Below are 23155 nucleotides of genomic sequence, written 5' to 3'. Positions count from 1 at the left end.
ATGTGGCTAAGTGGCGGTCAGATCGTGGTCGCCCGATTTGGCCAACCACCAATTTTTTAATACATATTTCTTATGATTCATTTCTTCACTTTTGGGGTAATAGATCCTATAAATTTTAAGTTGTGTTTTGACATTTTGGAGAGTTTGAAAATGGTTAAATCTTTGATTTGGTAAGTTGTTAGAGATTTGGCTATTGGGAAAGAAAATTGTTTATGAAAGGGGGATTGGGATGGGGTATTTTTGTTGCAAAAAAATTGGTAAATTGGAGTCGGAATAGGAAGTGTAGGTGGAGGTGGAGGCTTTGGTGGTGGAGGCAAAGCCTTTGGTGGTGGTGGAGGAGGCGTTGAATGTTGTACAAGTATAGGTGGAGGCATTAGATTTGGGGGCAGTGTTGGTGGCAGGGTTGGAGGTGGTATTGTTAGTGGTGGTGGTAGTGGTGGTGGAGTAGAAGAAAGAAAATGTGGAGTTGGTGGTGGTTCTGACCACGATGGAGGCTTTGATGTTGGAAGAGGTATTGGCGATGGTGTTGAAAGAGGAAGTGATGGTGGTGGGGGTGGATTAGGTGTAGGATCTTTACATGGGGGTGGCTTTGGTGCTGGTGGGGGTGGGGGTGTAAAAGGTAGAGTTGGTGGATGTATAGATGGTGGAGGAGTAGCTAGAGGCAGGGGTGGATGAGGAATTGGTATGGGTTTAGGTCATGGTGGCAGGGTTTGGAGCTGGTGGAAGTGTAAATGCAGGTGGTTGTGTTGGAGGAGAAGTAGCAAGTGGTATTAGTGGAGGGTATGGAGTTGGTGGTGGAGGTGGAATTGGGATAGGCATTGGAGTGATTTACCATTGTATCATTCTTCAATTAAAGTTAATGGACAGATCTTAACAATGAGTGAGAAAATGTCGTTTTGAACTTTTTGGGTGGGTAAGTGTCGTTTGGCCAAACCTTGGGTGAAAAATTGTCGTTCTCCAAATTTAAACAAAAAAGGTAAGAGTAATGCATTGAAATTGTTTGGATTCCTCACCAAATTAGAATATAAAGTAAATAATAAAAAGCTGCTCAAGAGAAAGGAAATCTCAAAAGAGAAGAAATTGAATAATTCCTAAGTTTTATTCTCAATAAGAGTCACCCTTATATAAGGCTTGCTACTAACAATTAAGAAAGCTCAATAACTATTGAATAATTTGTAAACTTGTGTTTGTACATTAGAGTATCTCCAATTGTGCTCTTTATTATAAAGAGCATATTTCATATAAATAAAGAGAAACTTCATTAATTTCTAAATATAAAGAATAAATTTTTTATTCAAATCCAATGAGCTCTTTAAATTTAATGAAGATATTCTTTATTTAAAAAAAAAAAAAGACTTAATAGGAGAAAGAATTAATAAATAAAATATATAAAAACTTATAGTTTATTAATTAAAATTAGGATAGAGAGTGAAATTTGACTCTTAAGATGTGGAGAGTTAAACTCACTCTTTAATTTATATTTAAATAATAAAGAGTTTGTTAGAGCATCTCCAATGGTGCTTAGAGATGGGCACAAAGCCCAGCCCCGCTCCCGAACAGGAAGGATTTTCCCTAAATTTTTCGGGCTTGGGGCCAGGATCAGCCCCAAGATTGGCCCCCGGAATTCGGGGTCGGGATAGGTTTTGCCCCGGCCTGTATATTTTATTTATATATATATTAATTTTAATAATTGAAAATCAATCATATATACCTATAATAATTTTAATATTTGAAAATCAACCATGACAGATTTTAGATGGTATAAAGATATGTTTTTACAAAAAGTATTCACAAGAAGAGACTGTAGGAAACTCTATTGGAAAGAAAGGTTTCTAGATGGTCTACCTAGATTATTTAGTCAAACTGTCAAGAATGCATTATACAAAAAATATGATGGAAATATACCTTATGAAGACTTAACATATGGAGATTTAATTAGTTTTATTAATAACGAAGCTTTAATAATTTGCACTGATTTAAAATTAAAAGCTAAATTAAAAAATGAATTAAAACATAAGAAAACAGAATTAAGTGGATTTTGTAGTCAATATGGTTATGAAAAAATATTACCTCCCTCTATTAAGTACAAAAAAGATAAAAAACAAAAACAATATAGAAAACCTTATTACAAAAGAGATTATAAATACGAACAAAAATCTTATGATAAACCTTATAAAAAGAAAAGATCTTCTAACAAGAAAATATCCAAAAAACCTATCACATGTTGGAAATGTAAACAACAAGGTCATTATGCAACAAAGTGCCCTATGAAAAATCAAATTAAAAAATTAGAAATAGATTCAGAATTAAAACAACAATTATTAAAAATTATTCAAACAGACTCTGAAGAAGATTCTAGTTACAATACAGATAATGAAGATATGATATATCAAATTCAAGAAAATACTTCTGAATCAATGAGTGAGTCTTCACAAGACTCTGATGATTGTGATTGCATGGGGCCTTGCTACTGTGCAATGAAATCAATAAATATGATATCAAAATCTAAACCTAAGTCAATAAATGTTATCACCAAATCAAAAGAATTTTTATTAGATATTATTGACAAAATTCAGGATGAAGATATTAAAAGAGAATATTTATTAAAACTTAAAGAATTAATTTTATCTGAAGGAAAACAAAAAGATGTAGATTCTTACAATTTAAAAGACATATTCAAAAGATTTGATAAACCCACACAAGTTACTTTAAGTGATTTGCAAGAAGAAATCAATATTCTGAAAAATCAAGTTAAAGAATTACAAAACGATAATATTGAAATCAAGACAGATTTATTATGTTTAAAAGCCTCCAAAGAAACTATAGGACAACCATCAACCTCAAAATCAGAATTAAAAATCATAGAAGAAACTGAAGAAGCATTTATGAATGAAATCTCTCGAATTCAATTTCAAAAATGGCATGTTTACATTAGGATCAATATCAATCAAGAGTTAGATCTTATTACACAAGCTTTAGTAGATACAGGAGCAGATCAAAATTGCATAAGAGAAGGATTAATTCCAACAAAATATTATGAAAAAACAAAAGAAAAATTATATGGAGCTAATGGTCAACAATTAAACATTAATTATAAATTATCTAATGCACATGTATGTATACAAAATTTTTGTATTAAAAGTACCTTTATTCTAGCAAAAGATTTAGATCAAGATGTTATATTAGGTACCCCCTTTATTACTCAAATTTACCCTTTTAATGTAACCAATAAAGGAATTATAACCAATATTTTAGGACAAGATGTAATGTTTGAATTCGTAAATCCACCATTAATAAAAGATATTAGTAATTTAAAAAACGTTTCAATATCTAAGATAAATACCATTACTAAAGTAGAGAGTCTAGAAATTGTCCCTACAAAAGAATGGCTCGATTACCACAAAATTTTGGATGCTTGCATTACAAAAACTTGTTTTCAACTTTTTGCATTAAGACTTCAAAAGTTTCAAAATTACGTTTTCAATAAAATGCAAAAGTCAAAAAGTTTTTCTAATAGACTCTCTCATCACAACAACTTTCAGGACACAGAGTTTTTGAGAGAAAGTGAGGAAAATATGGGCACTCCCATCAAACCCAAAAACAATCCAAAATCAAAAGCATCGTATGCGATGCTACCACCTCAACAACCTATTACCCCACAAACAAAACCTTCACAATCAAAATCTTCAAAGCCCAATAAACAGAAAACCATTATCACCCAACCAAACTGGTTCACTCTTCTAGATGAACAATCTGTTTCTTCATCACCCCCAAAAGATCACCAACCACCAAAAAATTACCAACAAGCCCTTACGATACCACCATTTTATTCACCTTCTCCGTCAAAACCTACCAACATTAATCACACTTTTCAATACATTGAGAAAGATATATGTTAGAACACAAGCCTAATATTGATCTATTCACCAACACAAAACAATCACAGCAAGATTCAAGAATAAAACAGACACACAAACAAGACACGATTTACCGTGGTTGACTTATCCTTTTATGGATAAGCTACATCCACGTTGAGCTCAGGAATGGTATGAGCTCGCTGCACTTTCTATTATCAAGAATAATCAAGATTACGCAGATTCGACACTCACCAGATCTACACAAATACAAACTGCAATCAGCCTAACAAGATACCCTCTAAGTATCCCTAACTCGAGAGAACAACACTCTCACCCGAATGATTAATCTCCCTAACCACTTGAACTGATTACACCACAATCTGGAATAATAATCTCAACCCTAACTCAGAAAATGCAAACCCAGAAAACCCTAAGAAAATGTGTGTCTGTCTCTATTCTAAACGAAAGAGAGTTTATATATGGTTTGACTGAGTGACTGATTCTTGCCGTTAGATCTAGAGTGCATCCTGCGGTCTAAATTAGTCCCAGTTATTATGCCTAAAACGATGTCGTATTCCTTTACCCAAAATGACGCTGTTTCAGGCTTTCACATTAACAATCTCTACCTTGGAAGCACTGGAAACAGTCTCTTTGTGTAGCTTGCCTGGTACCATTCTATCATAGCTCTTTATCACTCCAGACTACTTGATATACAACAAGTTCAAGCAGTGCTTGAACTTGACTGGGGTGATAATCTTGGTGCCCATATCTGCTGGATTCTCTTTTATGGGTACTTTCTTAAGTTCAATGATTCCACTTGCAACTTGATCCCTCACGAAGTGATAGCGGACATCCACGTGTTTAGTTCTTTCGTGATACACTAGATTTTTGCTTAGGTGAATTGCACTCTGACTGTCTGAATACACTGTCACTTTTCCACCAATTAGGTTTACTTCTGTCAGAATTCCTTTTAGCCATAAGGCTTCTATAACTACATCAGTTACTGCAATGTACTCTGATTCTGTTGAAGACAGTGCTACAATGGGCTGCAACTGTGATTTCCAGCTTATACATTTTCCACCCAGTGCAAAGAAATATGTAGTAGTTGATTTCCTAGCATCCTTATCACCTGCAAAATCAACATCTACAAACCCAACCAGATCAAGTGTAGTATTTCTTTTACAGTATTCAAGCCCAACATAAACAGTACTGTTTATACATTTCAGCATCCATTTTAGAGCAGTCCAATGTTCCATACCAGGGTTGGACATATACCTGCTTAACATGGAAATGGCAAAGGCTAAGGCTGGCCTAGTACTAATCATGGCATACGTCAGTGACCCCACAACATTAGCATAAGGAACATACTCCATTTTCAACAGTTTTGACTCAGTTTTGGGACATTGGGACTTACTAAGTATAAACTGACTGGTTAAGGGCATTGAGACTAGTTTGGCACCAGCCATGCCAAACTTTGTGACTAGCTTCAGTAAGTAAGATTGTTGCTGCAGTCTAAGTTCACATCTCTTTCTATCCCTATTTATTTCCATGCCTAGAATTTTCTTTGCATTTCCTAGGTTTTTCATGCTGAATTAAGTATTTAGCCTCTTCTTCAATTCACTGATCTGGGTTTTTGACTTACTGATCAGCAGCATATCATCAAAATATAATAAAAGGTAGATAAGCAGATTATTGTCCATTTTAAAATAGAAGCAACTGTCATATTGACTTCTAGTGAATCCTATACCTATTATAAAGGTGTTAAACCTTTTGTACCATTGCCTAGGGGACTGTTTTAACCCATATAGAGACCTTTTTAGAAGGCATGCATGGTCAAGGAACTTAGGGTTAGTAAACCCCATAGGCTAGCTCATATAGATTTTTTTCTTCTAGTGTTCCATGAAGGAATGCAGTGGTGACATTCAACTGCTCTAATTCCAAGTCTTGATAAGCAACTACAGACAACATCAACCTAATTGTTTTGTATTTTACCACAAGGGAGAAGACTTCATTGAAGTCTATCCCCTCCTTTTAGGTGTAGCCCTTAGCCACAAGTCTGGCTTTATACTAGGTGGGTCAGCTATGGAAATGCCCTCTTTAAGTTTGAACAACCACTTACATTGGGTCAGCTTCTGATTACTTGGTTTTGGAACCACTGTCCAAGTTTCATTTACCTTTAAAGATTGCATTTCCTCCTCCATAGCTGTTCTCCATTTGTCCCTATCCTTGGATTTCATGCCTCTTGATATGTATCAGGTTCAGACCTAAGCACCTCAGTACCTACAAGTAGAGCAGTGTAAATTAGTTCTGCGTATGAATACCTTGAGGGTGGTTTTACCTCTCTTCTTGTTCTGTCTCTAGCCAGTTGATAATTTGTCAGTTCATTTTGTTGTGGTTCTAGGAACTCTTCTGGTTCTTCATCTTCAGCTTGATTAGGTTCCCCAAATGCATTTTCAGTTTCAGGTTGCTGGGTAGTTTGTGCTTGTGCTTGAGGTGGATTTAATTGATGGGTTGTGGGCTCCACCTCAGTCTGAGCGATACTGGTCTGTCTGGTAACTACTTCTGTGCTTTCGGTGGTACCTTCATCAAGGTTAGTGCCTTTGCATGGGAATACTCCCTTATTAAATACAACATCCCTGCTCACTATGATCCTGACCCCTGGTGACTCTCTGTCCCACAGCATGTATCCTTTTGTGCCCTTAAGATATCCAAGGAACGTACACCTAGTTGATCTTGGTTCCAGTTTTTCCCCCACTATGTGAGCATATGCATCACAGCCAAACACTCTTAGATGCCCTAGTTCTGGTCTTCTTCCAGACCATCTTTCTTCTGGATTGATTAGACTTATTGTTGTGGAAGGACTCCTATTCACTAAATAGACAGCTGTGGAGAGTGCCTCTCCCCATAATATTTTTGGAAGGTTTGAAGTGATTAATAGGCACCTCACTTTGTCTAGAAGTGTTCTATTCATTTTCTCAGCCACCCCATTTTGCTGAGGGGTATTTCTCACTGTCCTATGCCTCAAGATCCCCTGTTCACTACAAAACTTGTCAAACTCAAGATTACAGGACTCAAGCCCATTGTCAGTCCTAAGGGCTTTGACCTTTTTGCTAGATTGGTTTTCAACTAGGGTTTTCCAGTCTCTAAACTTTGCTAGGGCTTGATCTTTTGACCTAAGTAAGAATACCCGAACCTTCTTGCTATAGTCATCTACTATTGAGAGGAAATAACTGTTTCCACCATGAGATTTAACCTTTTCTGGCCACCATAAATCAGAATGTAGATAATCCAAACAGTTGTTTGCTAAGTGAACTCCCTTAGGAAAACTGTTCCTGTGCTATTTACCAAGTACACAATTTTCACAGAATTCTAAAATAGTGGCAGTATCTTTCCCAAACTGTCCTAGCCTATTTAGTACGTCCATCCCTTTCTAACTCATGTGGCCCAACCTCAAGTGCCACCTTTCAGTTACTGATAAATTTGGAGACCTAAGAGTTGTATTGTTACAATCAGAATAAAAACTACCACAAAGTACATAGAGACCATTTTTCTTTTCTCCTGTCAACACAAGATTTTCATTTTTATAGACATTCAACCACCCAATGTTTGCCTTATAGCAATAGCCTGCTTCATTTAGGGTGCCTAATGATATGAGGTTTCTTTTTAAGTCAGGTATATACCTGACTGTAGTTAACCTTATTAGTTTTACCCCATTTAACCTAAGGGTTATGCAGCCAATCCCTTTAACTCTACATGCTTGGTTGTTCCCCATGTACATTGTCTCATGATCAGAATCCTCAAAGTCTTGGAACCAGCTCCTATTAGGGCTCAAATGGAAAGTACAACCTAAATCTAAAACCCATTCTTTTGTAGTGTCAGATATTAACACTGTTAGGACTTCTGGTTCATCCATTTGGTTACTAGTGGTGGCTAGGTTGCTCTCTGTATTACCTAGTTTCTGTTTCTTCTTCCAGTCAAAACAGTTTTTCTTTAGATGGCCTGTATTATTACAGTAGTAACATTTCCTGGTTTCTGTTTTGGTTTTATTGTTTCCCTTCCATTTCTTCTTATTTTTACCCCCTTGATTTGGCTGAAATCCTTTACTAGATTGACCAGGTTCTAATCTACCCTTCACAAATAGAGTGCTATTGTTCCTCTTAAGAGTTTTAAGCTCTAATTCTCTAGCCTTAAGACCAGCAACTATCAAATCAACACTGGGTACAATACCGGAGTATTGAAGAGAATTCTTGACTACTTGGTAGTCTTCAGTTAAAGAATTTAATAATATCATGGCACGACTTATCTGTCCTAGTTCTTGGTCTATGCCTTTCAAAATTAGATTCATCTTAAGAAATTTGTCTAAATTTTCCTCAGTGGACTTCGAATTATCAATCTTATAAGAGAATAAGGCTCCCTTTAATAAAGCCAAATTCGATGCAGACTGTAAGGCATATAAAGATTCTAATTTATCCTATAAACCAAGAGGAGTTTCGAATCCATCTAGCTTTCGAAGAACACTGTCCGAAAGATTCATCACGATCAAATTATAAGCTTCTTCATCAATCTCTTCTTTCTTCTCTAGTTTCTCCTCTGACCATTTCTTGGGATCTTTTTCCAGTGCGATTGCAACCTTGTTGTGTGAGAGGAGAGCTTTCATCTTCTTCTTCTAGCTCCCGAAATCGATCTTCCCATCGTATTGGGAGATCTCCCTACGGGTGGTGCTCATTGTACTTGTAGTGGTAGGGAAGGAAAGTCTAAGGTGTACATGGCGTTGTTACACCAGAGGTTGCCAAGTACTGCCAGACACTTTTTAAGGCGGTTACTGGTTTTCCAGCCGAGATACCCTTACACTTTATCAAGATTTGACTCCCTAGAACCAATTTTAGACTCAAAGGAATCACTAATTCGAAAAACCCCAATTTCCCGAAACCCTAATTTTGCAAAAAATCCTAAATTCGCAAAACCCTAATTTCGTAAAAAAANTCCCCCACTTAACCTAAGGGTTATGCAGCCAATCCCCTTAACTCTACATGCTTGGTTGTTCCCCATGTACATTGTCTCATGATCAGAATCCTCAAAGTCTTGGAACCAACTCCTATTAGGGCTCATATGGAAAGTACAACCAAAATCTAAAACCCATTCTTTTGTAGTGTCAGATATTAACACTATTAGGACTTCTGGTTCATCCATTTGGCTACTAGTGGTGGCTAGGTTGCTCTCTGTATTACCTAGTTTATGTTTCTTCTTCCAGTCAAAACAGTTTTTCTTTAGATGGCCTGTGTTGTTACAGTAGTAACATTTCCTGGTTTCTGTTTTGGTTTTATTGTTTCCCTTCCATTTCTTCTTATTTTTACCCCCTTGATTTGGCTGAAATCCTTTACTAGACTGACTAGGTTCTAATCTACCCTTCACAAACAGAGTGCTATTGTTCCTCTTAAGAGTTTTAAGCTCTAATTCTCTAGCCTTAAGACCAGCAACTACCAAATCAACACTGGGTACAGTACCGGAGTATTGAAGAGTATTCTTGACTACTTGGTAGTCTTCAGTTAAAGAATTTAATAATATCATGGAACGACTTGTCTGTCCTAGTTCTTGGTTTGTGCCTTTCAAAATTAGATTCATCTTAAGAAATTCATCTAAATTTTCCTCAATGGACTTCGAATTATCAATCTTATAAGAGAATAAGGCTCCCTTTAAGAAAGCCAAATTCGATGCAGACTGTAAGACATATAAAGATTCTAATTTACCCCATAAACCAAGGGGAGTTTCGAATCCATCTACCTTCTGAAGAACACTGTCCGAAAGATTCATCACGATCAAATTATAAGCTTCTTCGTCAATCTCTTCCTTCTTCTCCAGTTTCTCCTCTGACCATTTCTTGGGATCCTTTTCCAATGTGATTGCAACCTTATTGTGTGAGAGGAGAGCTTTCATCTTCTTCTTCCAGCTCCTGAAATCGATCTTCCCATCGTATTAGGAGATCTCCATACGAGTGGTGCTCATTGTACTTGTAATGGTAGGGAAGGAAAGTCTAAGGTGTACGTGGCGTTGTTACACCAGAGGTTGCCAAGTACTGCCAGGTAGTTTTTAAGGCAGTTACTGGTTTTCCAGCCGAGATACCCTTACACTTTATCAAGATTTGGCTCCCTAGAACCAATTTTAGACTCAAAGGAATCACTAATTCAAAAAACCCCAATTTCCCAAAACCCTAATTTTGCAAAAAAATCCTAAATTCGCAAAACCATAATTTCGTAAAAAACTTCTTCTATCGAAACAACATCAGAGAAGGTAAGTCTAAAGTGTACGTGGTGTTGTTACACCAGAGGTTGCCAAGTACTGCTAGGCAATTTTTAAGGCGGTTATTGAGTTTCCAGCCGAGATACCCTTACACTTGATCAAGATTTGACTCACTAGACCCAATTGGAGACTCAAAGGAATTATTGATTCGAAAGCCCCCAATTTCCCGAAACCCTAATTTCACGAAACCCTAATTTTGCAAAAATCCTAAATTCGCAAAACCCTAATTTCGTAAAATCTTCAACTTCAAGAAATGGCTCTGATACCACTGTTAGAACACAAGTCTAATATTGATCTATTCACCAACACAAAACAATCACACCAAGATTCAAGAATAAAACAGACACACAAACAAGACACGATTTACCATAGTTCACTTATCCTTTTATGCATAAGCTACATCCACGTTGAGCTCAGGAACGGTATGAGCTCGCTGCACTTTCTATTATTAATAACAATCAAGATTACACAAATTCGATACTCACCAGATCTACACAAATACAAACTGCAATCAGCCTAACAAGATACCCTTTAAGTACCCCTACCCCGAGAGAACAACACTCTCACCTGAATGATTAATCTCCCTAACCACTCGAACTGATTACACCACAATCTGGAATAATAATCTCAACCCTAACTCAGAAAATCGAAACCCAGAAAACCCTAAGAAAATGTGCATCTGTCTCCATTTTGAACGAAAGAAAGTTTATATATGGTTTGACTAAGTGACGGATTCTGGCTATTAGATCTGGAGTCCATCCTATGGTCTAAATTAGTCCCGGTTATTATGCCTAAAACGACGTCGTATTCCTTTACCCAAAACGACATTGTTTCAGGCTACCACATTAACAATATAACTCAATCAATTTTCATTGTTGAACCCGAATATTGGGGACAAACTATGCAAGAAACCTTATCAAAAAATTTCCCTCCAGATTTTTATTTTATTCCTGATGATTTATTAAAAACAAGAATATTTTATGAATTTATTTTAGTTGATACTGATTCAGTAGAAATTACCCATAATCCAAATAGAATTGCTTTTTCAAAATGCAAAATCAAAAAGGTCTTGAGACCTCAAGATTGGCGCATTGCAATTCATCAAAAAACGTCTATTTTCTCAAAACTTTATTCCCCAAGAATTCTCTTATAAAGATTATCAAAAAGCCTGGTTTCATGCTTTCTGTCTAACACATACAACACACTCTNAGATATCTATAATTTTTGTATACGAATCTTTGGTTAACATATATACATCAATTAACATTATTAGTACAAACTTTAAAGAATTTTTAATTAATTAATCTTTTGTATATAAGAGTTGGTGAGAATGTCGTGTCAACTTAGTTGTTTCTCTTCCTCTCCATAAGCTTAATTGTTTTGCTAGTTTGGGAAAATAATTGACTTAGACCATAAACAAATTTGTTTGTTGCTAGATTAGGAAAAAATTAGACTTGAAAAAAAAAAAAGTTGACATGGCAGGCAAAGGATAAATTTTGACAAAAGGTTTCAAGCTTTAACTCAAGCAAAGCTTTATACGGCAGACCTTGAATGTCGTTTCTGTAGTCATATAAAGTCCTCATACGAAGCCATTTCTAGAACAGAAGCACACCACCTTTCTTCTCCAAAAGAACATCTGCTCAAGTATCTCAAGTGTTCTTCATGACTTTGGTAATGCAACTTGCAGAATCAACTTGCATTCTGTTAATGTAACTTGCCGAGCAACTTGCATTTAGTTAATGCAACTTGTTAACCAACTAGCATTTGGTTAATGCAACTGCTGAACAACTTGCATGCAGTAGAGAAAGCATGATCTTCTTGTTGTGATCGAATGGTAAAGAAGGCATGGCCTTGTGTTTGTTTGTATTAGAATGAACGGTGTAGATACAAGTTGACAAGGACTAGTACCCTATCTTTGGGTATATAAGTCATAAGAATGCCACTATAGAAGGTTGAAGAAAAATGAAGTAAAATAACAATTTCCAGATTTTGTTTTTCTGTTCTCTGCTCAACTTTTTTTTTTTTTTTTTTTGTCATGGTATCAGAGCCATTGACATACGTCAATGGCAGATCCTAAAACACCTCTCACCTCCGTCCTTAACACATAAGGAAAGGTGATGAATTCAGCTTCTGTCTCAACACTAAACAACACTATTCCTACCATCACTTTGAAGTTAGGAGAACGAAACTATGCTTATTGGAAATCACAAGATCTTCCTACGCTGAAAGCTTACGAGTTAGAAGGCTTTGTTACAGGTGATAAACCTTGTCCTCCTACCTTCATTATCTTTGAAACTGATAAATCCAAACAGGCTGTTAGTCAAGAACAGTTAGTATGGAAAAAAATTGATCAATTGCTGTTTAGCTGGTTGATATCCACCATTTTAGAAACAATGTTCAGGCATGTTGCTAATTGTGAAACAACATTTGATATATGGCATACATTAGAGATGCATTTCCTAACATATTCTAAGGCTAGGATCTTACACTTAAGGAATCAATTACAAACCACTAGGAAAGACAGCTCTAGCATAAGTGATTATGTGCTAAGAATGAAGGAAATTGCTGATTCTTTGACCTCTAGTGGTGTGGTTGTAACCGATGAAAAGTTGCTTTTATACATTCTTGATGGACTTGGAGCTGAATATGATGCAATGGTAGCAACTTTAACCGCTAGGAGTAGTGAAGTATCATTACAGGAAGCACAATTCCTATTACACAAACACGAAATGAGGCTAGAGAAACAACACCCTACCTATATAGGCTTTCATGAAGTCGATGCCTTCTTGGCAAACAAACAATCTTCCAACTCTCAACTAACCACGTCGATGTTGAACACCTCAGGACAACAAACAAATCAACCTATACATTCTCACTCCCAAAGTCAACATGAACCTAAAAATTCCTACCTAACTACTCAAAGTTTCCAACCTTATAATCCAAATTTTGGCAGAGGTTGAGGAAGAGTTCAAAACTTTTACAAACCTAGACTATTTTGTCAATTGTGTGGGAAGAGTGGACACATGGCTTTACAATGCTATCATGGCTTTAACACTTTCTTTCAAAGAAATCAGAACCACCGACCTCAGTTTGGAATAGAGTATAACACTTCACACCAATGATAATCCGTGGATTATACAGTTTTCTTTAGACTTTTTATTCGGATTTCAGGTACTTTTTGGTGCATTTTGACCTAAATTGTTGTTTAATTCTTTACATTTTGTGTTTCAGGTTAAAATAGACATTTTTGAGCAAATAAGGACAAAATTTGAAGTTTTTGACTTAGAAGTTAGCGGATCTCAGAAGTTAGGAGAGTTCTGAAGTAGGATAAAGCACGATGAGGCTTGTTCCAAAGGGAGAGCGTCGAGAATCGAAGAAGGAATCGAAGAAGCAAGCAAAGTGGCAGTTCTGTAAATTTAGAACTTTTCAAGCAGCTTCGCCCTGACGAAGATTTGTCCTTCGCCGCGGCGAAGTATGCTAGACACGCTCCAGATTTGTTTCTTTCTTCGCCACGGCGAAGAACTCTTCTTCGCCGCAGCGATGGTCATTATTTGCAGTTTTGTTAAACGCACAGTTTTACTTTGTGCGTGTTTTTGACTGGGTAATTTGGGCAAGGTATAAAAGAAAAACTGAGCCTTTTGTCCAGGAGTATTCGTTTTTAGGTTAAAAAACTTTTACATATTCTTGGGATGAGTTTTTTTTAAGCGATTTTTGATTGTAACAAGGGTGAAGATTCGATTCTAACTAAGGGATTCATCTTTTGGGGAAGATATGCCGCTTAACAACCACACAATAACAAAGCATCAGGCGAAGCACAAACTTTACGATGATTCGTGCCTCTAAGATCAATACCCTAATCTATTTTTATGCTAAGCGACTTTTGCAGAAAAAAATTCTAAAGCAACTTATACGACAAAAATACTTTCGAATTTATAAGAATAGATCGACACGAACCACACAGATTTTCTTCATCCTCTATCGTGCCTCTTTTGGGCAAACCTTTGAGTTATATGTATACAGACTTATTATTCACAGGACCGTTTCTTTTTCCGCTTTGTAGATACACAAGTCAAGCTCTAAATGTAGGTTCAAAGAATACCGTAATCAACACAAATAAGAAGGGCCAGGTGAGTGATGCATTATACGTAAAAATCAGATGCTGCTTTACCTTGTTATATATTTAAATATTTCCAAGAAATTAAATGTTGTTCTTACGACTAGCTTTAACAAAAAAACTCGTATGTCATGTAACCAGAGATTTAATTAAGAGGTAACTCTATTATTTACAGACAATAAAATTTAGTACTTCAGCCAATGTCCCTTCCGAGTTATACTTCGTTCTAAGTGTTTCTCACCCTAAAGTTCAATTAATAGAAAATGGTATCTCATAAATAAGATCCTGGAAGCTCTCTTATGAATTGTCAAAGTAAAAAAAAAAAAAAAAAAAAAATGAAAATTAAGTTTGATATTATCTTAAATTTGTTGGTAACAATTAACAAGCAAGATGGATATTATATAGTTCATATTATTAGCATTTCTAATTGATTAAATGTAGTGGCTTAGGGAAGTTAATTAGTTGAATATTTTATGAAAGATAGTACAATAAATGGCAAACCCATATCAATAAATCCAAATTAATTACATCCTAAAATAACAAGTGTTATAAAGTAGAGCAACAACTAAGAAACTTACTAGGGGTCCAAGAACTTCACTGCCGTAAATACAATAGCTGCTCCGATGACATGTGGTAAGTTTTTCACACAACCAAGTCTCACCTGTACTTTGAAATTGTTACAGGGATTGTGCAAGCACGCTCTCAAGGGCTCTAAAATGCCGGCGTAACAATCATCACTTTGTGGGATTTGTCGGCCAAGCTTGTTAAAAATGTCCACTATTACAGCATTGGCCCCAACAGAATTTTTAATAATTTTTTATCGAACAAGCAAATTCACATCCTCTTCAGAGCGGATAAAAAATTCACAATGCTCCAATGCAATCACATTTCGGATCAAGCATTATGTTTCTTCAGTTATTTAATGCATGTGATTCGCAGTTCAGCTCTTTTCAAGACTATTTCAACCAAAGATTTTGTGTCAAGACGCCTAAACTTCACTCCTAACTCTTGCAACTTGACTGCATAAAGTAAATCTATGCGTCTTTTTGACTCCACTGGTGGATGAATTTCGGACATGTCTATTGCGTGAAAGTTCTCCTGGGTACGTATACTTTCCTTGGTGGCTCTTTTTGATTTTGATTTGCCTTTTCTAGCTATTAAAGCGTGTCTATACAAATCGGTGAAATGTTTAACCTTGATCTCTCTCATATTTTGCGGGAAACGGAGGACAAAAAATTTACAAGAAAGTTCATGAAAGTGAGATAATGTCGAAGGGGAGGAATTAACTCATCATCTCGGTCACTGGCAGTGGAGGCTCCATCTGGCTTGTTTCGTTTAGAATGTGTGTGCACAACATTTTATGCTTTTACTCTCGCTTCAGATATTTGCAACCTAGCACGACTTGCATGTCTGATAAAGTGAAAAAGATATTTTTTATTTTTATTTCTCACTTTTTATGACTTTTTTACATATGTCATAACATCCTTAAGTGGTTTTAGGGAATAAAGTTCTTTTCCCAATTTGTTTTGTGGTCCAAACTGTTGACAGAAAAAAGTTTTCAAGCTTCAATGCAAGTAGAGTATGGTCTGCATGATTCTGGGAATGCAATTTGAAGAACAACTTGCCGAGCTACTTGCACTCAGTTAAGTCGACTTGCTAACCAACTTGCATTTTGTTAATGCAAGTTGCTGAACAACTTGCATGCAGTTAATGCAAGTTGTTGATCAACTTGCATGCAACAAAGAGAGTGTGTTCTTCGGTTATGATCGAATGGTGAAGAATGAATTTCTTTGTTTCTGAATAAACGGTGTAGATTTAATTTGACAAGAGTTTGTACTCTACCTTTGGGCATATATAAGTCATAAGTGTGCTACTGCTTTTTTTACTCAAGTAAATGGAATAAAACAGCAACAGTTTCTAGAATCTTTTACTCTGTTCTTTATTTTTTTTCTTCTCTTTTTTTTGTTTCTCATGGTATCGAGCTATTGATATACGTCAATGGCAGATCCTAAAACACCTCTCACCTCAGTTCTTCCTGCACTAAAAGCTTATGAGCTAGAAGGCTTTGTTACAAGTGATAAACCTTGCCATCCTACCTTTATTATTTCTGAAACTGATGAATCAAAACAAACTATTAATCAAGAACACTTAGTATGGAAAAAGATTGATCAGTTGTTATTTAGCTGGTTGATATCCACCATTTCAGACACTATGTTCAGGCACATTGCTAATTGTTATACAACATTTGATATATGGCATGCAATAGAGATGCATTTTCTAACAGATTCTAAGGCTAGGATCTTACACCTAAGAAATCAATTACAAACGACTAGGAAAGATAGCTCTAACGTAAATGATTATGTGCTTAGAATGAAAGAGACTGCTGATTCTTTGACCACCAATGATATGGTTGTAACTGATGAAGAGTTGCTTTTATACGTTCTTGATGGGCTTGGAACTAAATATGATGCAATGGTAGCCACTTTAACTGCTAGGAGTAGAGAAGTATCATTACAGGAAGCACAATTCCTGTTACATAAACAGGAAATGAGACTGGAGAAACAACACTCTGCCTATATAGGTTTTCATGAAGCCACTACTTTCTTGGCAAACAAACAGCCTTCCAACTCTCAACTAACCACGTCAATGTTAAACACCTTAGGACAACAAACAAATCAATCTATACATCCTCACTCCCAAAGTCAACATGAACCTAAACACCCTTACCTATCTACTATAATCCAAATTTTGGCAGAGGTAGAGGAAGAGGCCGAAACTTTTACAAACCTAGACTATTTTTTCAATTGTGTGGAAAGAATGAACACATGGCTTTATAATGCTATCATCGCTTGATACTTCCTTTCAAAGAAATCAAAATCATCGACCACAATTTGGAACAGAGTATAATATCTCACAGTAGCATACTCAATCCACAACTCCTGAACAAGTGTTCTTTGCAAACACTCATCCTAGTTACTCGAATTATTGTCCAAGTCAGTCCTACTAGACTTCTTCACTAGTGGCACATCATCCATAACTCTTTCAGAACAACACTCCAGTAAACTCTTCTTTTTCTGGACCAAATTTTTCACAACAGCACTATGGACACTCAAGAGAAAATGAGTTGAAAAAGCAGACTGCAACAACTTAGCCAAATCAGATAGATGCTCCTCTAACAGTTTCAGATCTGAATTGGTTTATTGACTCAGGTGCCACTCATATATAATAGCTAATCTTCAAAATCTCTCAGTCAAAAATCAGTACAGTGGAACTGAATCTCTACAAGTTGGGAATGGGAAGTGTCTTGACATCTCTCATATAGGTTTGACTATCTTACCTTCCTTTTGTATGAACAAATCTATTCAACTTAAAAACATACAATGTGTTCCACATGTGACTAAGAACCTATTGAGTATTTCAAAAATTACAAGAGATAATAATGTGCTAGTTGAGTTCTCTGGTGATGATTATGTTATAAAGGACAAGACTTCTTAGGTTGTGCTTCTTAAAGGATCCTTACACAATGGGTTGTATCAACTTGACATTCCAAGTGGAAATAGGGCTTGCTGACAACAAAGATCTACCTCATTATAGTCTTCTCTTTTACAACAACCACAAGCAAAAACCTCCTTTTTTGGACTTTCCTACTTACATAATTCCACTGGATAAAAAGACTCCAGTAATGTACCCACCATAGAAGAAAATAAAAGCCAAGCTCCAGCATCTATTAGTGAAGGAGATTTATGGCATAGGAGATTAGGCCATCCTCATGTTTCTGTCCTTAACTCTCTAATACAAACATTGAATGTAAAGGACAACATTAATAAAGTTCAGTCAATATGGCAAGCTTCACCAAAACATTTTTCCTTCATCACATTCTCGAGCAACTAAACCTTTTGAGTTGGTATATGCGGATGTTTGGGGACCTACCCCTATAATTTCAGCTACTAGATTAAGATATTACTTACTTGTAGTTGATGATCATACCAAATACTCCTGGATTTATCCCTCAAACTGAAATCAGAAGTAATCTTAGTTGTTAAACAATTTATAAAGCTCGTAGATCAACGATTTGACAACAAAATGAAAATTGTTCAGTCAGACTGGGGAGGAGAGTTCAAACCTCTTGCGTTTTTCTTTGCTCAGTAACGGATCCATTTTCGGCACCCTGTCCTTATACGCATCAGCAGAATGGTAGGATTGAACTCAAGCACCATCATGTTACTGAAATGGGACTCACATTACTAGCATAAGCCTCCATGTCATTACAATTTTGGTGGTTTGCTTTCCACACTATCGTGTACCTGATTAATAGATTACCATCCTCAGTTTTGCAGCATCAAACTCCCTTCTACCTTTTGTTTCACAAATTACCAGACTACAAGGCTTTCCGCATCTTTGATCATCAATGCTTTCCCTTTATTAGACCATATCAAAAACACAAATTTGCCTTTCATTCTGAGCAATGTATTCTCCTTGGGTACAACTCTAATCACAAGGGCTACTTATGTCTTAACACTCATGGAAGAGTTTACACCGTGCAAAGTGTTCAATTCAATGAAAAAATCTTTCCTTTTGCTAAAGATTTTTCTATCCTTCATACTTTAGCAACCAAGGCATCCTCCTTGTCGTCTTCATCTCAACCTTGGAAGCTTCCTGTCACCATTCATAATTAGAATGTTTCTTCCACAACACCTTCAACACAAAATCTATCTGCCAGGTCCACTTCCCAGTCCTCAGCTCCACCTTTAATACTTGAAGTTGATCTCAGTTCTTACACCACTCAAGTACCTTCTTCCCAAGATCAACCTACCACCACAACTGTCTAGAACACACACCTTATGATTACCCAAAGAAAAGTAGTAGCCCTTTTTAGTACCCTCACTCCTGAATCCCATACAAAACCTAATAGTATAGCATCAGCTTTAACTAATCCTCTTTGGGTGCAAGCTATAACTGCCAATCATGAAGCTCTCCAACATAATCAAACTTGGTCTCTAGTTCCATATACTGAGGATATGACCCTTGTTGGCAATAAGTGGGTCTTTAAGGTGAAACTAAACTCTGATGGTAGTGTTCAACGTTACAAGGCAAGACTTGTTGCCAAAAGATTTCATCAAACCCTTTTAGTGGATTATTAAAACTTTTTCTCCAGTAATCAAAGTTTCCACCATTCGAGTCATTCTATCATTTGCGGTCAGCCATGGTTGAGAGGTTCAATAAGTTGATGTTAATAACGCCTTTCTCAATGGCTATCTTACTGAATCAATTTACATGCCTCAACCAGAAGGTTTTGTTGATCCTTACAAACCTCAGCATGTCTATAAATTACACAAGGTGCTGTATGGTTTAAAACATGCACCATGTGCCTGGTATGACAATCTAAAGGTTGCTTTATTACAATATAATTTCATGAACTCTACCTCTGATTCCAACCTCTTCTATTACCATAATGGCAGCAAAGTTGTGTACATTCTTGTTTACGTCGATGATATCTTACTCATGGGAAATGACACTTCAGTAATTCAACAAGTAATTGCCAACTTGGATAGCACATTTGGCCTAAAAAATACTTGGCCCTATTAACTATTTTCTTGGCATTTCAGTAGTTCATACTAGTCATGGACTGCTTCTTAATCAAAGCAAGTACGCGCAGGAAATTCTCCTCAAATATGGCATGACTGACTACAATCCTTACTCCACTCCAATGGTTCTTGGGTCCAAATTTAACCTTGATGATAGTCCTCTGTTTGAACAGCCCTCTATCTACAGAAGTCTTATTGGGGCCTTACAGTACCTCACCATGACCGGACCTGATCTCTCCTTTACGGTAAACAAACTAAGTTAATTCCTCAAGGCTCCAACTCTTAATCACTGGCAGACCTGCAAACATGTTCTTCGCTATATTAAAGTGACTTCACACCAGGGTCTAGTGTTCAATAAAGGCTCTAGTCTACAGCTTGAAGGATATGTTGATGTTGACTGGGCGAGTAGCCAATATGACCGTAAATCTACTAGTGGCTATTGTATCTTCCTTGGCTCCAACCTGATTCAATGGTGCTCTAAAAAATAGCAGATGGTGCCTTATCCTCCACTGAAGCAGAATACTGCGCCTTAGCGCATGTTTATACTAAGATTGCTTGGCTTCAGAACCTGTTTCAGGAGCTTCATGTCTCCATTCTCGGCCTCCCTGTTCTTTGGTGTGACAACACAAATGCTGGAGCTCTTGCCTCCAATCTCGTTTTCCATGCTCGCACCAAGCACATCGAAATTGATGTGCACTTTGTGTAGGAAATGGTCAAAGCTAAATGCTTAGTTGTCCAATATGTTTCTTCCATTTTCCAAGTTGCAGATTTTCTTACCAAACCTCTCTCTAGCTCTCGTTTTCTCACTCTTCGTGATCAACTTCGTCTCTCTGTCTCTCCCAAATTTGAGCTTGAGGGGTGAACTAACTATCCTGAACAAGCTGCAAATTCAAAGTCAGTGTTAGAGTTAAAATCAACTATGAGAGAAAAACAGACAGAATTAGAAGAGGTTGACAAAATAAAGCCAAACTGAGCTAAGGTTATGCTTGAGGGATGATATGAACTTTTTTTTTTTTTTTTGTTGAGTTTCGCTTGAGGGACGATGTTGACATAAAAATTTTTTCAAGCTTCAACTCAAGCAGAGTATGGTCTGCATGATTCTGAGAATGCAACTTGAAGAACAACTTGCTGAGCTATGTGCAGTCAGTTAAGTCAACTTGCTAACCAACTTGCATTCTGTTAATGTATGTTGCTGAGCAAATTGCATGCAGTTAATGCAATTGTTAATCAACTTGCATGCAGCAAAGAGAGTGTGTTCTTGGTTATGATCAAATGGTGAAGAATGAATTTCTTTGTTTTTGAATAAATGGTGTAGATTTAAGTTGACAAGAGTTTTTACTCTACCTTCGGGTTTATATAAGTCATAAGTGTGCTACTGCTTTTTTTTGCTCAAGTAAATTGAATAAAACAACAATAGTTTCTAGAATCTTTTACTCTGTTTTTTTTTCTTCTTCTTCTTTGTTTGTTTCTCACAAAGCAAAAAAGGAAAACTTTCCTTATTTGGACAAACATTGGTCAGTCCCTTGTTGGCTGACTTGGCACTATATTGTTAAGCAAGAAATCCTTTATTATATAAAACCTCTTCTTGAGTGTATGAATCTAATCTTTTGACATTTTGTTTCATTGTACTCTAAATTTCTTACAGTATTTTCTTCTCTTAAGATTCAAGATTCATTTCCATATTTGTGCCAAAACCTCACCATATCAAACACGTTATTGGTAGCTCTTGGAACGTGGCTCTTTTGCTGATGCTGATGCTGGTGCGTGGTATCGATGCTTGAAGTTTGGTGGTTCACAAGTTGTTCTCAGGTGTGTTCCCGACATGAAGAAAGTCCAAGGAGTTGCTACACGTTAAGGATTCAGAATGTGGTGCTAAGTGTAAAGTTGAACAGGGAGTCTTTTTTACTGTAACTTAGATCAACTTTAAATGTAATGTGTTTTTAACTTAGTGGATTGCTTCGATCTAGACAAGGTCTCATGGATGTATGCTAAAAGTGGATTTAGCTGAACCATGTATATAGATGTGTTTTTTATTTTCCACACTTGTGTTTGATGTGTTTAAATTGGAAATGTTTAATCTAGATAATTATTCCACTTCTCTTAAAATGGGTAACCACACTCTAAAATGAGTTTAATCTACAACTCTCTCCCCAACATAACCATCTCAATATTTGAAATACAAGAATATCTAAACTTTGTTTAAAGAAAAAAAAAATATAGTATGTGCGAGAGTTTGCGTAATTTCGTAACAACAACAATCAGTGAATTGACTTATTGTCCTGAATAAATACTATTAGAAAAGAAAATTGTAACAATATGTTTTCCTCTAATAAATGTTAAACTACTTAGTTTAGCTTTATTTAGCCTGTTTTAATCAGTTTGATAAGTGATACACTGTATAATTTGCTATCGTTTAATATGATGTAGTGTTACATAAATTTAATGCAACATCACCTTCCACCATATCTGTTAGAATTATGTTCTTTCTTCTATATAAATCAATCTCAATTAAAGAGAAAGTTAGAAGTGCAAAGGGAAAAAAGAATAAAAATAATTTGTTGGAAAACAAATATTGTCCCAGCAAAAGTCCATCAGAATTCTTTTCTTAACTTCTACATTAATAAGAATCCTTCTTTGGCTGCATACTTAACATGAAATATTTATAATATTCTTTCTTCAAAAGTATAAAGCTCAAAAAAAAAAAAGAATAAAATATATACTTGTATTACTGTGGTAATTAACTTGGGGTTAAGAGACTTCTATCCAACAACCCTTAATCAGAATCTCGACTCAATGTTGTTCAACAGTAATAAAACTATAACAATATATACATTATAACAATCTACCAATTTGAATGTATGAGACAATTCAACTTCTAACAGTTATAGACACGTGTTTTTTCAGTTCTTTAATAACATAAAACTTATGATAGCGATTTTTGCAACACTGGCCAGATTAAGGTTAAAAACAACCTGAGATGTGGTCCAGATTAAATTACTGTAAATTAATATTAGTGTTCACTTAGTAACTAACGTATTAAAGAAAAGCCTTCATGCCTTTATGTGAGCAAGATTTAACGTTAATACCTCTTCTTTAATTAAACCCAAAATACAATAACCCTATTAACAAAAAAAGCTCATGGATACCAAGTAATTTCCAAGCTTATGATATTGTTATGCCTAAAATCATAGACTGTCATCATCACCATCACTCAGATTTGAGCAGACTTCTTTACCAACCAAGATTCAACAAAGCACTCGAGGACAAAAGAATATTAGTTGTCAAAACTCAAACCGCCTCAA

General features: G+C 36.0%; 1 protein-coding gene across 1 annotated transcript; it reads left to right on the top strand.

The window, feature by feature from the left end:
* Positions 1-675, top strand: LOC116130444 (glycine-rich cell wall structural protein 1-like). The gene is made up of 2 exons (XM_031416193.1): positions 1-16; positions 278-675. Exons 1-2 carry the CDS (start codon positions 1-3, stop codon positions 673-675), a joined length of 414 nt encoding a protein of 137 aa, XP_031272053.1.
* The last annotated feature ends 22480 nt before the right edge of the window (positions 676-23155 follow it).

The sequence above is a fragment of the Pistacia vera genome, unplaced genomic scaffold, assembly GCF_008641045.1.
Source record: "Pistacia vera cultivar Batoury unplaced genomic scaffold, PisVer_v2 Contig220, whole genome shotgun sequence".
Classification (NCBI taxonomy): Eukaryota; Viridiplantae; Streptophyta; class Magnoliopsida; order Sapindales; family Anacardiaceae; genus Pistacia; species Pistacia vera.
Note: the sequence above shows the minus strand (reverse complement) of the source record. Positions and strands in the feature narration are given on the sequence as shown.